Source organism: Drosophila santomea, chromosome X (assembly GCF_016746245.2).
Source record: "Drosophila santomea strain STO CAGO 1482 chromosome X, Prin_Dsan_1.1, whole genome shotgun sequence".
Lineage (NCBI taxonomy): Eukaryota > Metazoa > Arthropoda > Insecta > Diptera > Drosophilidae > Drosophila > Drosophila santomea.
Genome location: NC_053021.2, coordinates 15,996,412 through 16,017,005, shown reverse-complemented (window position 1 = coordinate 16,017,005; position 20,594 = coordinate 15,996,412). Strand labels below are relative to the sequence as shown.

Below are 20,594 nucleotides of genomic sequence, written 5' to 3'. Positions count from 1 at the left end.
GGCGCAAGTATATAGACTGGAATCTCTGCATTCTGGAACTAGTACTCAACTACGACTCACTGCACCCATGGCATGTGTCAGCTCGGTGCTTGCATTTCATTTGTCAGTAGAAATAAATGCTCGTTCAAGTGGGTCATCCATGCGGCATACCTGTTCCGTAGTGTTGTTTCACCCCACCAACTGTTGTTTCAATTAACTAGCTGTTATCTTACCTGCAAGTAGATAGAAATGGAAAGAAAATTAGTTTTAGATTACCAACGTTCATTTTTGGGGTAGGCAATAAATTGGAACAGTGATAATAAGTCCATTGATATGTTTACAAAACTAGGTTACACATTTTCCTTTTGATAAGTGCTCTAGTTAGATATTAAAATAAATGAATCATCGCGGAAATATGTTAGTTTCAAATAAAAATTATAAATAAGCATATAAGTTTTATCTTAATGAAAACGTTATATTCCAACAATGAACTATCATATTAAATTGAAATGCATTTTTCCTTTGCTAAGCATTTGTGTCACTTTAATCTTAAAGATAAATTAGTCATGCATTTTGCATCTCCTAAATATACAGTGTGCGTTCTATAGAGTGAACACCCTTTGACATTGTCGGAAAACTTTCTTTTCTCAGATCAACATATAATAAATAAAATGTCAAAAATTTATTTTTATTGTGTTAAATTTCGTTCAAATACATTTTGAAATCTTTTTATCGTATGTTTACCGTACCGCTAGTGAACTTCCCCTGTTTTTTTCTTAGCCTGTTGCTCCGGCCACGTCTCATTTCATTTGACACTCTCTGAATCTTTTGGACCATTTGTGCGGCTTCCTTTCTGTTTTCCACCGCTCGACTCCACTCACCCACTCCGCCCACTCCAACCACCTCCCACCGCCCACCACCCACCGCTAAGTGGATTTACTGTCGCTGCGTGCGCTTTATTAGCCACCGTGCACCAGTTGGTCGGCGGATGACGATGTCTCGTGCTTGCGTTACATTTTCATGCAACAAGCTACAACAACAAGACATGGGGGGAAAAACTAGGGGAACAGGGGGAGGATGACAATTGGGAGCGGGACGGAGAGAGAGAAAATGTTTTTCTAATGTCAAAGACACGATCAATTACAAGCGGCTTAAAGTCGGCGGCTCGTGACTGCCCGCTGTTGTTGCTGCGGTTGTGTGGTTACTGTAGTACAGTGGAAATAATTTTTTATAATTTCGGAAAATTATAATTACTTAGAGCATACTTAAATGCCATATTTCAAATTAATTTTAACAAATAATATACTTCTTATTTACGATTATATTATTTATTTCAATTATCATTTTTATTACCGTTTTAAACTTGATTTTGCTGACATTGCTGGCGTAATAGAACTGTATAATTTCATAATTAAAGGTACCACTGTACGCGCTTGTTGTTGTCGTGTGTTGGGGGTGGGGCCTTCATATGGATGGGATTACGAGGGAGCGGGCTGCAGGGGAAATCTTTGGGGAGCCGCACTCAAGTCGCACTTTGATTTGACACGCAGTGAGCGAGGGAAACGTGAGAGGAATGGCAGTGTCAAAGGCAGGGAGCTCGAGAGGAATGGGAACGAGTATGGGTACGGGTATGGGAATGGGTATGGGTAGGACCAAAACTAAACCAAAACCAAGCCAAACCAAACCCAAGAACCAAGCCAAGCCAAGCCAAACCCCTGACATTTTTGAGCGAGTGCCTGACGTTTATTTATGCATCTGCTTGCTCTGAATTTTAAAATGTGCTGAGTATCCTGGATTGCTGGGGATGGATATTCCGTGTGAGAAACTATTTAACTAATGGAGATGTGTGCATAGGGAATGCGACAAGATAGATTCTGGGAAAAGCCATGAATTTTAAGCCATATACAAGGCACGTAAACCGAATACTCATGAGGGATTTCAAATCAGATCTATTACACATTAGAGGTTTTGTAAGTTTCGTATAAAGTATGTATAGGATTTCGGTTAGCTTATAACAATTAGCTGATGAGTAATTCATCCCATTAGCAGCATGATCGAATGATTCATCATTATTTGTCCCATTTAGAGCACTTATCTTGGATTTTCCTCAACTTTTTAGCCAAGTCACTTAGCGCCAGCGAAACAAACCAAAGTAATACAAAAACTGACCCAGAGAGGCGACGAAAAAAAAAATCTAGAAAATACTACTCGCTCCTAATTGTAATTGTCTAAGCGGCTTGGCTTGGGTCACTTCTTCCTCCATAGGTAACAAAATAAAAAACGAAGTTAAAACTAAAACAAGACAACAATAAACCAATCGGATATTGCGCAAGCTTAAATTGTTGTTTTTATTTTGGCCTGCGTAGTCTTTTGTATCTTTGTTGGTTGTTTTTAATGTGTGTGAATTTCCGCAATGCCATCAACATGTTTAAAGGGGCGATGAAATGGGGGGGGAGGGGGGATTTCAGGGGTCAGAGTTCATTACAAAAGCTCGTTCGATCGTGGTTATGCAAAAGACAAGCCAGAGAGAGATAGTCAATTCGAGTGAAAGTGAGATGGCAACAGGTGATGAAGAAAATGAAAAAGCCAAGACAGCGTCAAAGAAAAGAAACGACGGAAACGCATTTATTTCAAGGCAAACCAGCTGGAGATAAAAGTTGGAGATGTAGCTGCAACTTCACTCAATCAGTCAATCAATCATCCAATCAATCAAGTGAATAAGGTAAGGTAATCCCATCAACTGGGTCCCCTACCAAAACCACAAAGAAAATGCCGAACAACAAAGCGCTAAGAAAACCGATATGAATTGAGATTCAACAGAGTAACTTAAACTTTAAGATATAAAGTAAGAAAATAGTTTACTTATTTATAAATATTTAGTATTTCGACTTATAAATATTTCAATTTCTACTTGGTAGTTCAACACAAAAAGCATTGCAAAAAAGTAGAATAATTGAAAAGCCAAAGTATAAAACAATATTTTATTCAAATTTACGAGTGCCTACTGTATTTGGTAACTGGATGCCGCTTTGGGGATTTTTTTCTGACTGTTCTTATTATCTTCATTCTTCTGCTGGGCAAACAAAAGCAAAGATCGGGTGGAGAAATGCAAGATGAAGAAAGGCTTCTTCTTATTCTTATTCTCCACACTCGCTGGGGTATCCAAAAACAATATAATTTATTGTTTGCGGAATTGAAAAAAGAGACGACGCACCACACACGCACAAAGGAAAAAAGAGTAAGCCGAGCTTTACATTCATGTGTGTCGCATGACACAGAACGCAGCCGCACAGTAAATAACAGCGATAAGTTATTGTGGAATTGGCAAGATAAATAAATTTGTTTATTGCCAGGAAATGCGATTTCGGTTACATTATGTTTCCGTTCAAATTACGGTCCTTATTTAAACAAAATATCCGTTATAACCGCTTAAACATTTAATAGGCTTTCAATAACATGGCTTCCATTCTAGAAGTCCCACTGTAGCACCATAGAAAGCGTTAAATGAAAGCTTCCTTTTTCAGACACCAAACGAACCCAAGACAAGCTAGCCAACAAACAAAAGGATCGCAATTTCATGCTAAATGCCACTTAAATACGTACTTCAAATAGAACTACAACAAAGCCCCTTTCTATAATACCCACACCATACCACTTTTATATGTCTGTATACAGATGGCACACCCTCTTTTTATCTGTGAATTGTAGAGACCTGCCGTAGTTGAGAGAATACCATCTCAGGTCGAACGATTCCCGATTCCAGGAATTATTCCGAGCGACAGGGGACACAACATTAAACCGAAATTAGAAGATACATTTATGGGCTTGGTTTCTGTGCTTTGGAATCGTAAACAATAATAATGTTACTGTGCGGGCAAATACACATTTTTTTTGGCAAGAATTCCGGCTTCCTAAAACTCTCGAAGGAATGATCAACCAAAAGAAACCCTGAACCAAGACAACCCTGTGCAAAAGTTCACATCATTTCGTAAGCTGGCTTGCGCAGCCCAACAAAAATAAACAAATATTTCAACACAAATAACAATTATCATAAAGAAACACAGTCGAAAATAAAGTAATACTATGAAAATATACTATGCACAAAGGCAACTACAACGCGATGACAAATCTTGTTTTATGCTTCCCTTTTTTGGGTTAAATAAAAAAAGGTTTTTATATAGAAATTAAATTTACTCTTTTCTGGTGGTTTTTTATTGTTCATGGAAGTGAAATTAAATGCCCAAAAATGCTTAGAAATTATGAGGGGCGCAGAGTGGAAGCGTTTGTCTCTGCATTCCACAAAAATAAATGGAAAGTGTTTGGGTGACTTTGAGGCAATAAATAAGGTCCAATGAAAAGCAAAAGAATTGTTTAACCGATTTTTTTTTTTGATAAACAGAAACGGAAAGCGAATGTCAGATAGTAAAAAAAAGTAACATTACTACATAACTAAACCATGGAATATATGTACATATGCTAATGCTAAAATTATTTGTAATTTTTGCAAGCCAAAGAAAATTTGCTGGTGTTTCCTTGTTATTTGCCCAGCGATTTGAAGTCAACGCGTGCAAAAAAGTAGAGTTGTTGTTGCTAAGCAATTTCAAGGCCAAGCCAGCGTTGTTGTTGGTCTTATTGTTGTGGCATGTGGGTGCATTGTACACACACCTCTGTTTACATACACACAAATGTACATGCACACATCTAAATGCGCTATAGCCTGCTCAATTGGAACGACTCTTTCTCTTCGTCCGCCATTTGCCGCCAGTCGTCGAGTTTGTCGCCTCAGTCTTTCGTTTTGCGAGAACGCAAAGTGAGCAAATGGGCAAATGGGCAAATGAGAGAGTAAAACGAGCGGCAGGCATGCGAAAAAGAGCCGTGTTGCTCTCTCTCACTGGGCAAAGAGCATCGCCCCCGCTCAAAGTACAGTGGTACCTCAACATCTTTAAGCAGAAGTAATAGTAATAAAAGAATCATATTAAAAATATACATGTTAATTGTTATAAATCCTAAATTGCACTGCAAGTTTACGCTTACTTATAAAGCAAACAAAATCCAACTTATCGAGCACCAACTGTCTATAATTAATTAAACACGTTGGAGAGGCAAGTGCGCAATTTATATTAGGCGTGGCCCAATTGCGGGGGCTCTTAGAGGGGCTTTAGCTATCGTTGTTACCTTTTGCGGTTTTGGCTCACCTTCCTGCCTATTTCTCATTTTCATTCAAAAGCATTTGCACGTGCAGCGCCTACGAAAAGCGGTCACGAAATAAAAGCAAAATAAAAAACCCAAAAGAAGCCAAAGTCGAGACAAGACCATCTTTACAGCCTTTTGCGAAGTGGCCTTCATCAACGACATTCTTTGGCACTGCCTCTTATTTCTCTCTTTGGATGAATCATTTGTAAAAATTTCACGTCTCTTTTATTTTGTTTGGTATTTTTCTAGAGGAAACACCTGGATAAATACAAATATAGGGAGATTGAGGCGATATGTAGTTTTATTTAGGGGGAAATATACAAGCTAGTGACTCACAGTCGTCGGCCAAATGTTAATTTCGGGCTGACATATGCCTAAACACAACTACAACCACGTTTATTAATTGGAGCCGAACAAAATGGGTTCCAAAATTAATGGCTGCGTTTATTTGATTTCTGGAAGTATTGCCTTTCATTGCCCGCCAAAGCTAAACTGAAACTGACCTAGCCCAAAAAAAAAAATACGGCGCAATCCCAGCTTTTCGCCTCTTTTTTTGAACTCAATAACCGTTGGCTGCCAATTCACTCGGCATTCCAGCCAGTCAGGCTTGGTTTTTTTGTACTATTTTTTGACTTTGCATCACCGAGAAGAAAAATGCGGTTTTTGTTGATTTCTACTACTTGCTTATTTTTGCCTTTATCACCGAAACGTGAGCGACGTTCTGCTTTGAGTCTTACGTTTTTGGTTATTACACAAATTGAAATTGAAATAAAAATAAAAACGTTAAGAAAACAAGCACAGCAGCTGCCCAGACGAGGATGCGTATGCCCTACAAAGAGGGTGGTATAGAATATTTGTACATTTTGTCATATTTATTCACAAAATAGTTGGCGACTTTTATTTTATAATAATCTTACTCAGTTTGAAACCTATAAGTTGGATAATCAAATGCTTATTTACTTGGTATTTATAGAGTTTATAGTAACAGAGTTCGTCTGGGTTTTTGGTTACCCGGCGATTGAGTTGGCTGAAAGTTCAGCGGAATGGATTCAAATGCAATGGAAGAGAACCCGGGGAATGAAATGCAAAAGTTGACCAACCAAACAACCGTTTGCGAGTGTGTATACGAGTATAAGTGTATTCGTGGGTACTTTATGGCTGATGAATGGTGACGCTGCGACTGTCGATGACTGGCGATGGGCACGGATATGGTTACGGTACGGGTTTGGGTAGTTGACCCAAGCCAACCCCTTTGGCAAACACTCGCAAAAAATAAATAAATAAAAAAGATACATTCCGATACGTGCCTATATCAGGCATGTGCGATCGCCATCGGTTGAACGCTTTTTGGGGTACGGTATATGGTACACAACATGCTATATTTACACCATGAGGAGCTCCGATCGAAAGGATAAAGAATAATGAGCAATGAATCACACAAAATTACATTCGAAACAAATGAAAGGTATTTAAATTGAAATTAAACTTTTGTTTGACTAATTTTATAACAAATCACTTAAATCAATTCTTAATATAGGAAGGGATTCGTAACTGAAATAAATAACTAACCAACTTAATGTTTGTACATTTAGTTGCTTTTTATTGGTAAGTTTTGGTTATCTCGCATTAATTAAACCAAATTTTATCAGTGTTTTAGAGACCGTGTTTATTTCGCGCTTACTCATTACCCGAAAACGTCACGTTGCTGCACAGAAAATGCTTTTGTGCAATGAAAAAAAAGAGAATATATAAAAACAAAATAGACCGGGAAGAGGGCGGCGGCGGTGGGCGGAAGGGGCCACGCCCACTCGAGCACCACTGACCAGCAGATCGTTGCATTGTTAAGCGATGTCGGTTCGTTTGTTTTCGTCTGGTTGCCACGTTTTTTAGATGACAAAACAACACAAAGCTAGTTTGAACAAAGCTCAATTATAAAAATTGAAATAAATAAACAAAACACAAACTAAATGGCCGTGTTTTTTTATTTGTATTTTATTGAAAAGCACGGAACGGGAACCACTTCATATTAATACGAAACGAATTGAGATTTTTCAATGGGAGAAATTGGATAAAATTAATAAAAATGTAAATTTAGCTGAACCCCATAATCAGAAAACTTTTAGTTTCGTTACGCGGCAAAAAGACGACAAAAGTCCATTGCAATGAAAAATGTTATAGGTAATATAAAATATATGTCAACCTATTATCACCTTGAATAGAAGAATTATAAAAAAATAGAAAAATTATTTTGTAATATCTTTTTGAGCAACTTCAGCTTGAACTTGAACTATTGGCCAATATTATGCACTTGACCCCGGGGTTCCCCTTCAATGGAGCTTGTCGACACACACGCACCGCCACCTCCCAATTCTGTTTTTAATTTTTTTTAATGATCTTTTGAGCCACCTTGGCGACCTAACCATGCATGAATATGACGTAGAGTGCTGCTCCCCACCTTGAACTCTCTTTACTTCTCATTAATTTGAATGATATAATAATAATAATAAATGGGGTAAAGTCAGAGTGGGGTTGGTGGGTGAGTTGGGAGTCAATCGCTTTATTTTCGGTAGGTGTGTTTCCATGTTTCCGCCACCGTAAGCTTGTCCAGTAATAATATTAACCAATTAATTTGCCTTTGGCCTGTTGGTTTTTGCCATTGAAAGGCGTCGTTGCAGCCTAAACAGCAGCTGCTACTCCCTTTTTCCCCCGCTACCCATTAATGGGTATTAACCCTCGTATCCTGAAATGCATCCCAAAGTGTACATGAAAACGGAAGCGGCACCAAACCAAACCCATCTGGAGCACACGAACCACCGCAATTGGGAAGTGAACCACCAAAATAACAAAAAAATTAAAACAAATATCACAAGGGAAGGGGGCGGCACGAATGGAGGCGTGGCCGGAGGTCAGGGGCGTGCCAGCGGTGGGGCGGTGGGTGCACACACACGTGCGTGACTAAAAATAGATACTCAATTAGTGTGGCAATAAAATGTTTTGTAATTCTACACGATATGATAAAAAAGTGCATTTTGGGCTACACCTTAAAAAATACTTTCAATAATAATCCAAACTATCAAACTAGAAAGACAGCACAAAGCAGCAAATAAAAGAAATATATTTTTTCGATTTTGTAAATATTTTCAATAAAAAGTTGGACCGTCCTAAAAGTTTAAAGAACGAGTTCAAATGCAAGCAGATTGATATAGATAATTTTATGGACAGGGAAAGGGGGAAACTTTCATAGAGAATGCAACTCGAGGCAGTAATTTCCAAAAAGGCAACAAAAAATCGTGCACTCGTGCCAGGCATGCAAATGCAACTCAAATATGTCCATTTACACCCCGACTTCTCCGTCGTGTACCGCCATCAAAACCCCTTTCCTTAGCACAAATTCGAAACCAAATTTGAGTTTCTGTGTCCATAAAGGGGAAAACGATTTGGCATGCAATACAATGTAAACAATCGAGAGATATAGTGCGGGAATAATAAAGCGGATACGAAATAATACCTCAATAAATCGATAGACGAAGGCTGCAACAAATTCCAAATCAGTGACGAATTCTCGTGACTAATGCAAAAAATAATCAAACACTTGGGCGATGTATTATATAAGAATATATAAGGCTATAAGAATGGAAAGATATGCTTCCCCCGAAGATAAACTCTTTCTTGAATTTAGATTTTATTTCTAGTTTAAACTGAAACCCAATCGTTTTAGTTCACGGAACCCTCTGCAATCGAACCATGTTCAGCTAGTTGTTTTCTGGGAAACGCAACTGGCAATTGGAATAGTAATTCCATATCCGATCGATCGCTGCAGTTTGTAGAATAATAAAATAATAAAATTAATCGAAGAACCCGTAGGCGAACCATGTCTGCGATATCGGCTAGTGAGTGGGTGTCACTTGAAATTATTTCCAATTTCAATTACACACAAATCGAGCTAGAAACTAAATACTGGATATATTGTTGAGTGGAGTGGAGAAACGATAATTCAATTGAATTTCTCGCTCCCAATTTGGTAGCGTGGCCAAGTGAATCAGCCCACAATGCACTGCAATAATAATATCTATGGCTTGGTTAATATGGCCTGGCTATATTGAAAATGACGCAGTCAACTGCTATTTTGTTGTAGCCTGTTGTTTTTGCCATATAACTATACATATATATATATACATATATATATAAATATAAGTGTATATATACAGAATGGAGAAACGTACAAACGTGTAATCAGGTTGTTGTCATGCCAACCGACAAAACAGAAACTATTATAGCTGCAGTCACAACCCCCAAGAGTCGAGTTTTACTGAGTTTGAGTCTGAGTTTGGGAATGGGTATAGGTATGGGTATGGGTATCGGTATGGGTATGGGTTCGAGCCTACATACTGTACCACATATACGATATACGTAGTACAGTGCTACCTGACGTCCGACGAAAGGCGGCGAGGTTCTGGGGGCGTGGCCTGGGGCAGGGGTTCTAGTGAAGTCAGGCATTTCATTATATCGCACTGACTTACTTGTTTGCGATAAAGAATTTTGATTGGAGTTGTTTATCTCACAGCGTTTTGCTTTGGAAACTCCAAGCTACTTCCTAATGAGAGTTATCAACTTTTATTGAAATATATTTGGTTATTTTAAAACAATACTAGCAAAATCCAATTGATTTTTCTACATTTTCCCATTTTGACCACATTTTCTTTTAGTTTCCCAGGGGCAAGTGGGAAATGCAGATGCCAATGGAGATTATCTACGAATGGGTGGGGTGGACCGCACGTGTGCGTGTGGTAGGTCCACCTTAAATGGTTTCTACTTTTTTTTTTTTGGTCAGCCTGGTGGAAGGCCTCTCACATAGCCGCTCATAATTGGCTTGCATTTTTCATTTCGAACAACAGCTGCAAAAATGTTTTATCTACAATGTTCAGGGAAAAGATCTAAAAGATCGCGGGTGGGAACGAACATAATGCCAAACACTAAAATGGACTAAATTAAAGATAGATTTATAATAGAAATTCCTAAAAGCTATCTTTTAATGGCATGTAATAACAAATTTGAAGTGAATAAAAATCTTTATAAATATCCATTACTTATTACTACTATACATGCGATTCCGGGCACTTCCGACCTTCAGTCCATAAGTACAACCGACATTTCGCCGTTCAGCCAAATGCCAGCGAAATTCTAACGAAATTCCATTGGCCATAAAAAGAAACTGGCCAAGGTGTTTGCCGCTTGGATTTATCGATTATTTGCCATTGTCAAAGCCTGGCCCCAACATAAAACCCCATAGATCCCCTTCCGCTTTTCCACTCATAGTGTTGCTACCATATTTTCATTGTAATTATTGACTTAAACCAATTAGAGCGCACTTAAAATACGCTAACAATTAGTAGCGTGAGTAGAAAAATCAAAAAATTTAACCGCAAACAATGTGCAAGCGAGATGGCAGCACAGGAGCGAGTGAGAGAGCGAAAGAAGAGAGCTGGATATATTTTTTTTATGACTAAATAATTTACAAATTGTGCAAAACTGGTTTTTCTGCCGCCGTTGTTGCCGCTTAATGCCAAGAATTCAGCAACAGCGACAAGGAAAATGCTCAATGAAATTTTTTTCTTCATCTTTGGTTTATACGCTGTATCTGTCTGTTTTTTTTTTTTTTTTTTTTTTTGCACTCATATCTCTGGTTTCCCAGGCATACAAAATAAACAGACGACGCAAGAGTTGAGCTTTGATAACACATAACGCCCACCAAAGTCGAACTCGAACAAAGGAATCGCAAGCGGGAATATCATATTGCTCCTAAACTATTTCGATTTGCCATATGGATCGAGTTTGTAGAATTATAGCTGACTCCTTAAAAGTCAGTTTCAAGTTCATTACTAGCAGTGTAACGCCTGTGCACAATTATTTATTATTTATAAACGCGTACATTATTTTTATTCAGATATTTCGAAGGTTAGCTAAAATATTCGCAATTATTATATATTTATTCATGATTATTAGTAGTTTCTCAATTTAAGTGATTGACAACAATTTTTGGGTAAATTCTTCTAATAGATTTCGAGTTACTATGGTTGGGATTATTGAATCTATTTAATTATCTATTTCCCCCTATAATTACTTCCTATACCAATTTTCACCTAAATACTTCCATTAAATTCCGAGTTACAATGGAATAGTATTGTCAAGATCCCAATTATCTCACACTTGGAATCGCATATGAAAACATCATGAATGTTATATATCTTCCATTGCAATAGGTCAGTTGGTAACACTCTAAGCCTTTTTTATCAGTTTGTAGCTCTTATACACCCTATTCCACTTCACACCTCACACACAATGTTAAGTTTGCACATGTTGGCTGCAAAAGATAATGAAACGAAAAGCGAAAAACAAAACAGAGCACTAGAAACAAAAAACTTGCGATCGCACAGCTGCAAAAAAAAATACGGATTCGGAATAGCAGAAATGTATATAAAAGATACAATAGTATCTCATGTGCCGAAGAATTTGAAGTGCAGCTAGCTGCAAGTCATTCGATTTCGTTGATCTTGCAAAAAGCAAAATGAGTTAACAGTCGAGGGTAAAAGAATATGAATTGTTATTCGAAACCGTATCATTAGTATTATACTTTAATTTTTTATACCAAATATGGTGATTGTGGTAAATTATTTTAGGATTCTCCTTAGATATTTTTGGGATCTGTTGGTGTAGCAAACCTACATTGCATTTGCATGCAATTGCATAATTAGCAGGTTGAATTTTTGGTCTGCAATTGGACGGCGCACGTGATCGCGAAATGGAAAGCGTCTTATTTGTTGGTAGCACCACCGCCGCCCCTCCGATCTGTTTACTTCCCCCTTTCTTTTCAGTCTTTCGGCTCTTGCACTTAATTGCAGCTGACACAGTTTCGTCTTTTGGCCAGACAATGAAAGCAAACCAAAATTCACACACGTTGCAACAGATCGGGCTCCACACAGGTCTCCCCGTCCATTGCCAGTTCCAGACCCCCCAATCCCCGCGAGAAACCAAATCCTCGCCGGAAATGCCATGCAGAAGACTTTGGTTTCGGACTATTTGTGGTTTGGATAAACGCCTAATTAGTGTAGCTTTTTCTCTAGCCTGCAATAAACAAATGATGGCTAGTACTTTCCATTTCCTCACACTTTCTACTGTACGAATCTATTCAGAATCTACTATTTAGGATATCAGAATAGACTATATTTTCCAATAGAACCCCAGTTTAATTTACCAACTTCGGTAATAAATTCTTATAGGAAGTTTAAGATTCCCAGGGCGCTAACCATCTAAATTATGACTTAATCGTTGCGGCAAGCAAAGAAAAACACAACTCATAATCATTATCAAAATAAAGGGAAATAAAGAACAAGGAAAAGAACGAGAAAAGGAAAGGAAAAAGGGATCCCCCGCACACCGAAATTGATTTCGAATCTGAATTTTCCCTGGAAAATTCCAGTGGACTCGGACGAGCCCTTCTCCCTTGATCTTTTGATTAATTATAGAGGACCTCGACGAATTTCAGATGTTATTTCTGATTAATTAGGGGGTCTCCCTTCTTGGGATTTCTCGCCCGGCAAAGTGCATTTCTTGACCCCTTTTCCCCTCTTCTTTTTGGGGTTACCTGTTGACTCGATCGGAATCGGGTTCAAACGAGTTCAAAATGAAATAAAAATGTTCTTTTGATTCCGGACTGACTTTTATTATAATTCGAGTCTTCTGTTCTGTTCGTTTCTGTTCTGTTGCTTGTTTAAGTTCTTCTCTTTCTTCTCCGATTTGTTGGTCGTTGTTATCATCTTCTCTCTGTCTTTTATTCACTCTGACACTCACTTTTTTCGGTTTTCAGTTTGTTTTTATGGCTTCGTCAGGGGCTTATCATTATTCAAATATTTTACCTAGGCCCTGTTTCTGTTTCCCCGATCTTTGCCATACTCTTCTATACCATACTATATGTGTGTATATCTTTTCCCCAGATAAGCGCCGCTGAAGAACCTTTTCTTGTTCGGTTTAATTCTAGTTTTTTTTGGGTTCTTTTCTTGTGTAATTACATCACTTTCAAGTGCAACGTTTCCGCTCTTGAGAAAATTGTTTACGGAACTGCGGGAGAAATGACGGAGGGTATTTTTCGGGAATCACTTGAGAAAAAAGTCAAAAGATACAATTACCGGTCGCGGCATGACTTACAGAGATACGTTGGTAACAATTGATAGATTTTCCATTGAAAATCTGTTCAAATATGTTTAATAAACTAAACTCTTTAGCCTAAACAAGTTAAATGTGCATGTTGAGAAACAAAATTACAACATTGTATAATTTCACATTAATTATTAACCAAATGTACGATTACAGTAACATTTATTAGCGACACATTTCTTTTTAATTACGTTTCAGCCGCAGATAATCAAAATATATCAACATTTTAACTGGCTGCCACAGAAAAAAAAGGTTTACGTTTTAACATTTAAATACATTTCTGACAAAATAAATGGCATAGTTAATCTTGTTTTGTCAGCACTTTTCTGAGGTGGGTTGGTAATCAACATAAATAAATGTAGAAGCAGTAATTTTACACAAAAAGATATCATTTAATTTATTTGCATTTTTTATCCCATAATAACCATTAACATATTTTTTACCGTTTTATTTACTAGTAGATTGGCTATATTCATTTATATTTGAGAATTGCGGTGTATTTTACTACATTTATTAGTATGCATAAATTTGAAAGTGACGATTCCAGTCGGGATAGATAATGGTTATCTATGTTTATAATATTATCATAATCTTGAAGCACCCTACCTTTGTATTTGGTATGACCTAAATAATATTGGCCCTTACAATTTGGATCGCTAACTTTGTTGTGTAGAATTTTAAGAACTGTATATCTTAATTTAGCGGGTTTCTTGTATCTTAAGGAACTCCGTGACTAAAATACTGGCACCACATCAGATATATCCGCTTACCTTGCCGGCCGCCTTGATGTAGCGTCGCGTGGCCTCCTTGACGAGATCGCGGACGAGGAGTTCGCCGGAACCGCAGGGAACCAGAATGCGAACGTCGCCGAAGCAGACGGTGACCTTCATTTCGAACTTTTCGTGTTAACAATTACTATTATCGTCTGCGAACTGCGATAATATACTATATGTATTTTTGATTGCTGCAATGCACTTTCTATTTTGCACACACATATATGCACTTGATTAAATTGGGCGATCGTTTAATTAATTTATTTTATTTTTTTCGAATTTTTCGGATTTTTTCCTATTACTATTTTGTATGCAGCTACTTTTTTTAACGCTATGCTCGTCTGCCTGCAGCAGCTTGTTGTTGTTGTTGGTTGTGTTGTTGTTGTTGTTGTTGCGACCGCATCATCATCATCGTCGTCGCTTTCCAGCTATCGCCTTCCTTGTTGCTCCTTTGCCGTGCACAGTGCGCTCGTTGTTGCTGTAGTTGTTGGTTGTTAGGCAGCTGCAACAAAAGTTGTTCTAGGGCGGCATGGGTGCGAGCGAGATGTCTGCGTGCCTGGAAAAAGGATCGGGATCGGGATCGCTTTCCAGTATGTACTTGTAGTCTCTCTCTCGCGCGCTCTCGTCGCGCTCTCTGGAAACTGGAACTCTCTTTTGCTATTTACTTAGCATATTTCACCGTATCGCATCGTTGTTATTGTTTGTTTTGTTGTGTTGGTGTGATTCATACACGCGCGCATTAAAAAAAACGAGTTACAACAACGGCAACCATAACAACAAACAACGGGCCAAGATCACTTATTTACTTCTTTTTATTAACGTTCTTCGCTCTCGCTCTCAAACTTGGCATTTGTTTTGGTCAAATTATTATATATTATGCACTGTACATTGCATGGTTTTAAATTTACGGTTCGATCATCGTTTTTTTTTTTGTTACTCTCTTTCAACGTTGCTTTTGTCGTGTTTTTCGTTTTCGGTTATCTCCTTTTTCGCCAGTTGGCGTCGCTTCTTTTTTGTTTTATCACTTTCAACTATTTACTTCGATTGCAAATGGAATAATATCGTTGACCGATACTCTTATTAACGAACTATTTGAACTCAAAAAAAATGCAAAAAAATCCACGATCAGCGCTTTGATTACTGCGCTTCGCATTCGAATTCGCCCTGGCGAGCAACAACAAATGACCAAAATTCTGGGGATGGAACCCCAGTCGATACTATCGGAGCAGCAACTTGGCGCCCTTGTGGTATTTGGCGATAGTGTTATGGGCGGTCACACCGCAGCTCATAATCCAGGGCTGGAACGTAAATTGCCGTCTAGTTCTGCAGCCCTAACGACTAATTTAATTTAATTTTTTATTGGTTAATATAAGTTAGCTTAGCAAATGAAGTAATAAATATAAATATTAAAGTACCTAAGTACACAGTTGAAAAAATATCTAAGAAGATTGTAATAGACAAGAACCCGTTCAATTGCATTCAGCAGCTTGGGAAATGCCGCAAGTATTTGCTAATTTCCCAACGAAACAAAATATATTCCAACTCTTATTTAATTTTTTTATTAACCAAATTATGTATGTGTGGAATGTATTCTTCTCGAGTATGAAACCTTAAATCGTATTATAAATAAAGTTAAACAATAGTTTTAACCGCTTTTCGCCAATATATATTGTTCGCGCCATGCTAAAAACCATCGAGTACACAGTTATCGATAGGCACGGGATATTCGCATCTGCGGAATCGATTGGCGGCAATTGTAACAATAAAACATACTCGCTCTCTTTTAACAAAAAAAAATAAGAAAATTACAAATCAAAAACCATATCCGATCGATGGCAGAACCCCGTCACGGCGCCTACAACTACAAGACATTATTGTGAGTAAAAAAGTTCGTTTACCAATGCCACTTGACCTCTAGTTTCCCCCCGAACCACATCCCCAGATGCACAAACATCCCGGAGCTTTTCCTGGACAAATATGTGGCGCGCTCGCACTTTGGCCGCTTTGGCACCCTGTTGAACTTCGTGCTGCGTCCGCGGCGGATGACCTGCACCGTGAGCTATGCTAGTGAGGAGCAGGCGGAGCGTGCGCTCCTCGAGGGCGGCAGCTTCCAGGGTCATCAGTTTGACATATCCTATGCTGAGAACGAGACGGCGCCGGCACAGAAAACGGAGGAGTGGGTGGATCCCGATGTTCAGGCGGAGTTGAGTGCCCTGCAATCGGGCTGGCGCAATGAGTACGCCACGGGCAAGCCCCTAAAGCCAACACAGAGTGGAGATGGTGCTGCTGGTGGCGGTGGCAGTTCAATGCTGCTTGCCCCACCGGTTGCGGCGGCAACGGCGTCGGTGAGCGTTAAGAATCCACCCGCCACCAGGGATCGTTCGCCTGCCCAGCTCAGGGATCTCGAGAACGTGATGCGCCGACCAGCCCACACAAGCGAGGAGAAGTTCCGCGTGTTGGATGCCCGCGATAAGCTGTTGCGCCTGAACGGAACGCAACAAAAGCTGGCCGGTGCCACGCAGGGTCACTGCCCCGATATGTGTCCGGAAAAGGAGCGCGTGCTGAGAGAGTTCCAGCGCCAGGTGGCCTTTTATGAGCTGCAACCGGGCTCCGATGAGTTAATCTGCCACGAAAGAGCGCTGAAACAGTACTCACGCAGCAGTGCCGACCAGGAGACGCCACTGCCGCATGAACTGCGCAATGAGACTGCCCTGCACATGACCATGAGCTATCTAATGCATGAGATTATGGACATTAGCGAGCGACAGGAGCCGCAGAGCCATCTGGGCGATTGGTTTCACTTCGTTTGGGATCGCACGAGGTCTATCCGAAAGGAGATCACCCAGCAGGAGCTGTGCTCGCTGGGCGCCGTCAAGCTGGTGGAGCAGTGCGCCCGCTTTCACATCCATTGCGCTGCCCGTCTGGTGGCCGCCGATCCCAGCGTCTTTGACAGCAAGATCAATGCCGAGAATCTAACCAAATGCCTGCAGACCCTGAAGTACATGTACCATGACCTGCGGCTGAAGGGCGTCCAGTGTCCCAGAGAGTCGGAATTCCGGGGCTACATCGTATTGCTAAATCTGGCCGATGCCAACTTTCTGTGGGACATCAGCCAGCTGCCCACTGAGCTGCAGAGTTGCCCCGAAGTGCGTCAGGCCATTCAGTTCTACTTGGCCCTGCAGGACACGAACTTTGTGCGCTTCTTTCAGCTGCTGATGGACGAGGATACCAGCTACCTCAGTGCCTGCATCCTAGTCGCATACTTCACGCGATTGCGCGTGCTGGGACTGCATCGTTTGATCCAGGCGTACAGGGCTCCGCGCAAGGATGAGGTGTCTTCGCTGCCTCTCAGCTACATCGCCGACCTGCTGAGCTTTGCCAGCGAACAGGAGGCGGCGGATTTTGTCCAACACTATGGCCTCGAGGTGAACGAGGCCGGCAGAGTTGTGCTGAGCAGAATGCACACGGTGGAGACGGAGTACAAGCTGCCACGACAGTATGAGGTAGGTGAAAGGTTTGTTTTATTCCTAAACCCAGTTTTTGATGTAATTGTTTTATCCTTTTTTTCAGCTGGTGGAAATGAAACGCGTGCAGAGCGTGGGCGAAGTCGTGAGTGGGGAACCCTTGCCACCACGAGACCTTTACCTCAACCACCGGCCGCACAACAGCTTCAACGAGCACGGGATGCTGAAGAGCATTGCATGGGCGGCCAAGGATCAGCTGCCTGGCATGCAGCAGGAGGAGATGCAGCAGCAAATGCCTTCGCATCCGCCAGCAGCCTCAAAACAGAGGGATAATTTCTTTAAGGTGCCAATGCAACCCGAAGGAACGGCAGCAGTGTTTGGAGCTCCTGCCACGGCTGCTGTTCCGATAGCCTCTTCCATCGAAGGATTTAGTTTTGTCCTACCCAAATCACGTGCCCAGGAGCTCCAGGAGCAGGCTCTGGCTGAGCAGCAGCGACGGGCACAAGAAGAGGCCAAGCATCAGGCCCTGCAAATAGCACTTGCCGCTGCGAAGAAGCGGGAAGCTGAACTCATGGCTATTCACGAGGCCAAAGTGGCCGAGGCCGAGCGAGTGCGTCAGCAGAAGCTGAGGGAACGCCAGGAGCAGCAGCGTCGCCAACAGGAGGAGTTGGAGGCACAACGCCAGCGGGAGCACGAGCAACTTCAGCTGGAAAGTGAGCGGCAGCTGAAACTGGAACAGCTGCGTCTTGTGCAGCAGCAGGAAAGGGAGGCCCGCAAAAAGACCAAGACTCTGGAATTCTACCAGGAAGTATTTCAGGACACACTCGCAGAAGTTTGCGAACAAGAGTTCAAGTTGCATAACCAGGCTTGCCGTTCCTACGAAACCGTGCTGGACTCACTAACACGCGATCTCGTCGCGCAGCAGATGCAGCAATCCCTCTACGAACTGGGCGTCATGCGGGTGTACATCAGGCGATGGCGCAACTATCGGCGGTCGCAGCAGCAGAAGGACTCGCTATTTAACCAACTGCCCTTGAGCTTTGGGGCCGATGATTCCGATCGATTGGTGAACGAACGCAGCGTGGAGGATTCATTGCGTCTGATCAGACGCTACAGACTTGGCGAGCCCTGCGATTATGGCAAACTTCTGGCTGGCCTGGAGGAGCAGAGTTGGCTGAAGCTGGATCTGTGGCGCGTGTTGGACAAGTGCCTGCCGCTGGCGCAACCAGGAGCTAGGCGCTTCTACAAGCTGGTGATAAGCCTGTCCGGCGGCCAGGAAGGTGTCCAGTTGAACTACGACTTGGACAGGGGACTACTGCAGCAGCCAAAGTCGCCGGATGCTCGTTCGGTGGAAGGAGGCTACATCCGGGGCTTCTCTCAGGGCATTGGCTTGAGTGTGCTCAAGATCCGGGATAATTACCACGACTGGAAAGCCAGCGATTTGGCTCAAGCCAATGGGATTATTTGCTTGATTGGACTGGAGGATTTTTGCTATCTGAAGCAGCGCTTGAAACCATTGCTGCAAGCGAGCCGCTGCCATGATGTGGCTGTAATTGTGCAGTATCCGGCTAATACCACCTTTGTGGAACCCGATATTCCTCTCCAGGATCTGTGCCTGCGCTCCTTCAACATCTTCCCTTTGAGACACTCTGGGAACAGCCGCCAGCGCTTGATGATTGCACTGGAAGCGGCTGTACAGTTTCTGGCCAAAGCCACGGAAAGCAAAGCTGTTGGACATCTACAGCAAGTGGAGACCCGCGAGTACTTGCTGGGTAACCTGGGTTCGGAACTCTTTCGCCGCCTAAAACACGCCGCCGAGCAGGATGCGGCCATCAGAAGAGGCACTCAGCTGAATCCACAGTTTGGTGCGGACCTCTTTAACGAGGCAGTGCAGCGCCTGCAGTTGGTGGCCGGCGAGGATTTGAGCGACTGCCCCCAGTTTCCCGAGGAGCTGCGTGTCTTTGTGCAGCCACTGCCCATCGAATCATCACTGCCCACCAATCGCTTGGAGCACTTTGAGCCCGGTTGGCACTTAACCGAGCGACGTCAGCGCATTGTTCAGCTCCTGGAGCGCTGTAAACTGCCAAGGATGTCGGAGCTGCCGCGATCTGCATCCCTGGCCGAGGCCCAATGCCAGTGGGTATTGGACTATGCGCAGCTAAGTCAGCAGGAAGACTGCGTGGAACAGATCGCCCTGCAGGCCATACAAATTCTGCAATCCAATGCGGCTGGCTACTTGAACTTTGTGGAATATCTCGCTGGCGAACGAATGCAATATATACTGGGGCAGGAGAGGAATCTGCCACGCGGAGTTGTGTACAAAACGAGAACGCTGAAGAGCCGCTTCCTGTGCGCATGGTACTATGAGTTGCGTGAGCCTCAGATGAACCAGCCCGTTTCCGCGGAAGAGGATGCCCAGGAGCAGGAGGAGCAGCCATCGCAAGCGGAGGCGCAGCAACTGGACTTCAACGACATTATGAGCAAGGCGGAGGCTGTGCTGAACAGGTGTCGCCAGCGGCAGGAAGATCGGCACACACTGCGCGACCTCAATAGGTCACATAAGACGAGGACGAGCAAGGTCGCATCGAACCAGAAACATGACGCGGAAAATAAGCCCAAGCGCAAGCGGCCCAACTTTAAGTAGTCGCTTTCATATTCACTTTCATCTTTAGCTTTTAGTTTAGCTTTTAGTTTGTATCATATGTATGTTAAGTGTAGTTCTTATATATGTGCTTAAGCATGATATTGCCAATTGTAAAAAGAGACAAAGCTAAATTGTAAACTGCATTCGGATTAGTTTAATTTTAAGTTCAAAATCGTGTAATCTTAGGTGCAACTATGTGGCCGAAACGCCGAAAAGAGCGAGACAGTGTGTTAGCTTAAGTTTACTAAGTAATTTTGCAATTTTTGTAATACATCTATACTTTTTTTGGACCATGCTCATCCGATTGCCTTCTGTGTAGTAGTTAGATAG

The 20,594-nt window shown here is 41.7% G+C and overlaps 2 protein-coding genes across 3 annotated transcripts in view; one reads left to right on the top strand and one right to left on the bottom strand.

Moving 5' to 3' along the window:
- Nucleotides 1-15,332, bottom strand: part of LOC120457380 (partitioning defective 3 homolog) — a 35,493-nt gene extending 20,161 nt beyond the window's left edge. For both annotated transcript variants that reach the window (XM_039644920.1, XM_039644923.1), the window contains exon 1: nucleotides 14,154-15,332. In XM_039644920.1, coding sequence (XP_039500854.1) covers nucleotides 14,154-14,273 — 120 coding nt within the window. In that variant the 5' untranslated portion in view covers nucleotides 14,274-15,332. The remainder of the gene's footprint in view (nucleotides 1-14,153) is intronic.
- A 531-nt stretch (nucleotides 15,333-15,863) lies between these two features.
- Nucleotides 15,864-20,563, top strand: LOC120455148 (protein xmas-2-like). Its single transcript, XM_039641053.2, has 3 exons — nucleotides 15,864-16,032; nucleotides 16,099-17,659; nucleotides 17,727-20,563. The coding sequence occupies exons 1-3, from the start codon at nucleotides 15,989-15,991 to the stop codon at nucleotides 20,262-20,264; spliced, it is 4,143 nt and encodes a 1,380-aa protein (XP_039496987.1). The 5' UTR covers nucleotides 15,864-15,988; the 3' UTR covers nucleotides 20,265-20,563.
- Nucleotides 20,564-20,594: the final 31 nt, after the last annotated feature.

Bases quoted from the DNA above. Each gene is read 5' to 3' on its own strand.
- LOC120455148 (XM_039641053.2), top strand. From the start codon at position 15,989: ATGGCAGAACCCCGTCACGGCGCCTACAACTACAAGACATTATT. The intron at 16,033-16,098 runs GTGAGTAAAAAA...CCACATCCCCAG, and splicing joins TACAACTACAAGACATTATT to ATGCACAAACATCCCGGAGC. The intron at 17,660-17,726 runs GTAGGTGAAAGG...CCTTTTTTTCAG, and splicing joins AGCTGCCACGACAGTATGAG to CTGGTGGAAATGAAACGCGT.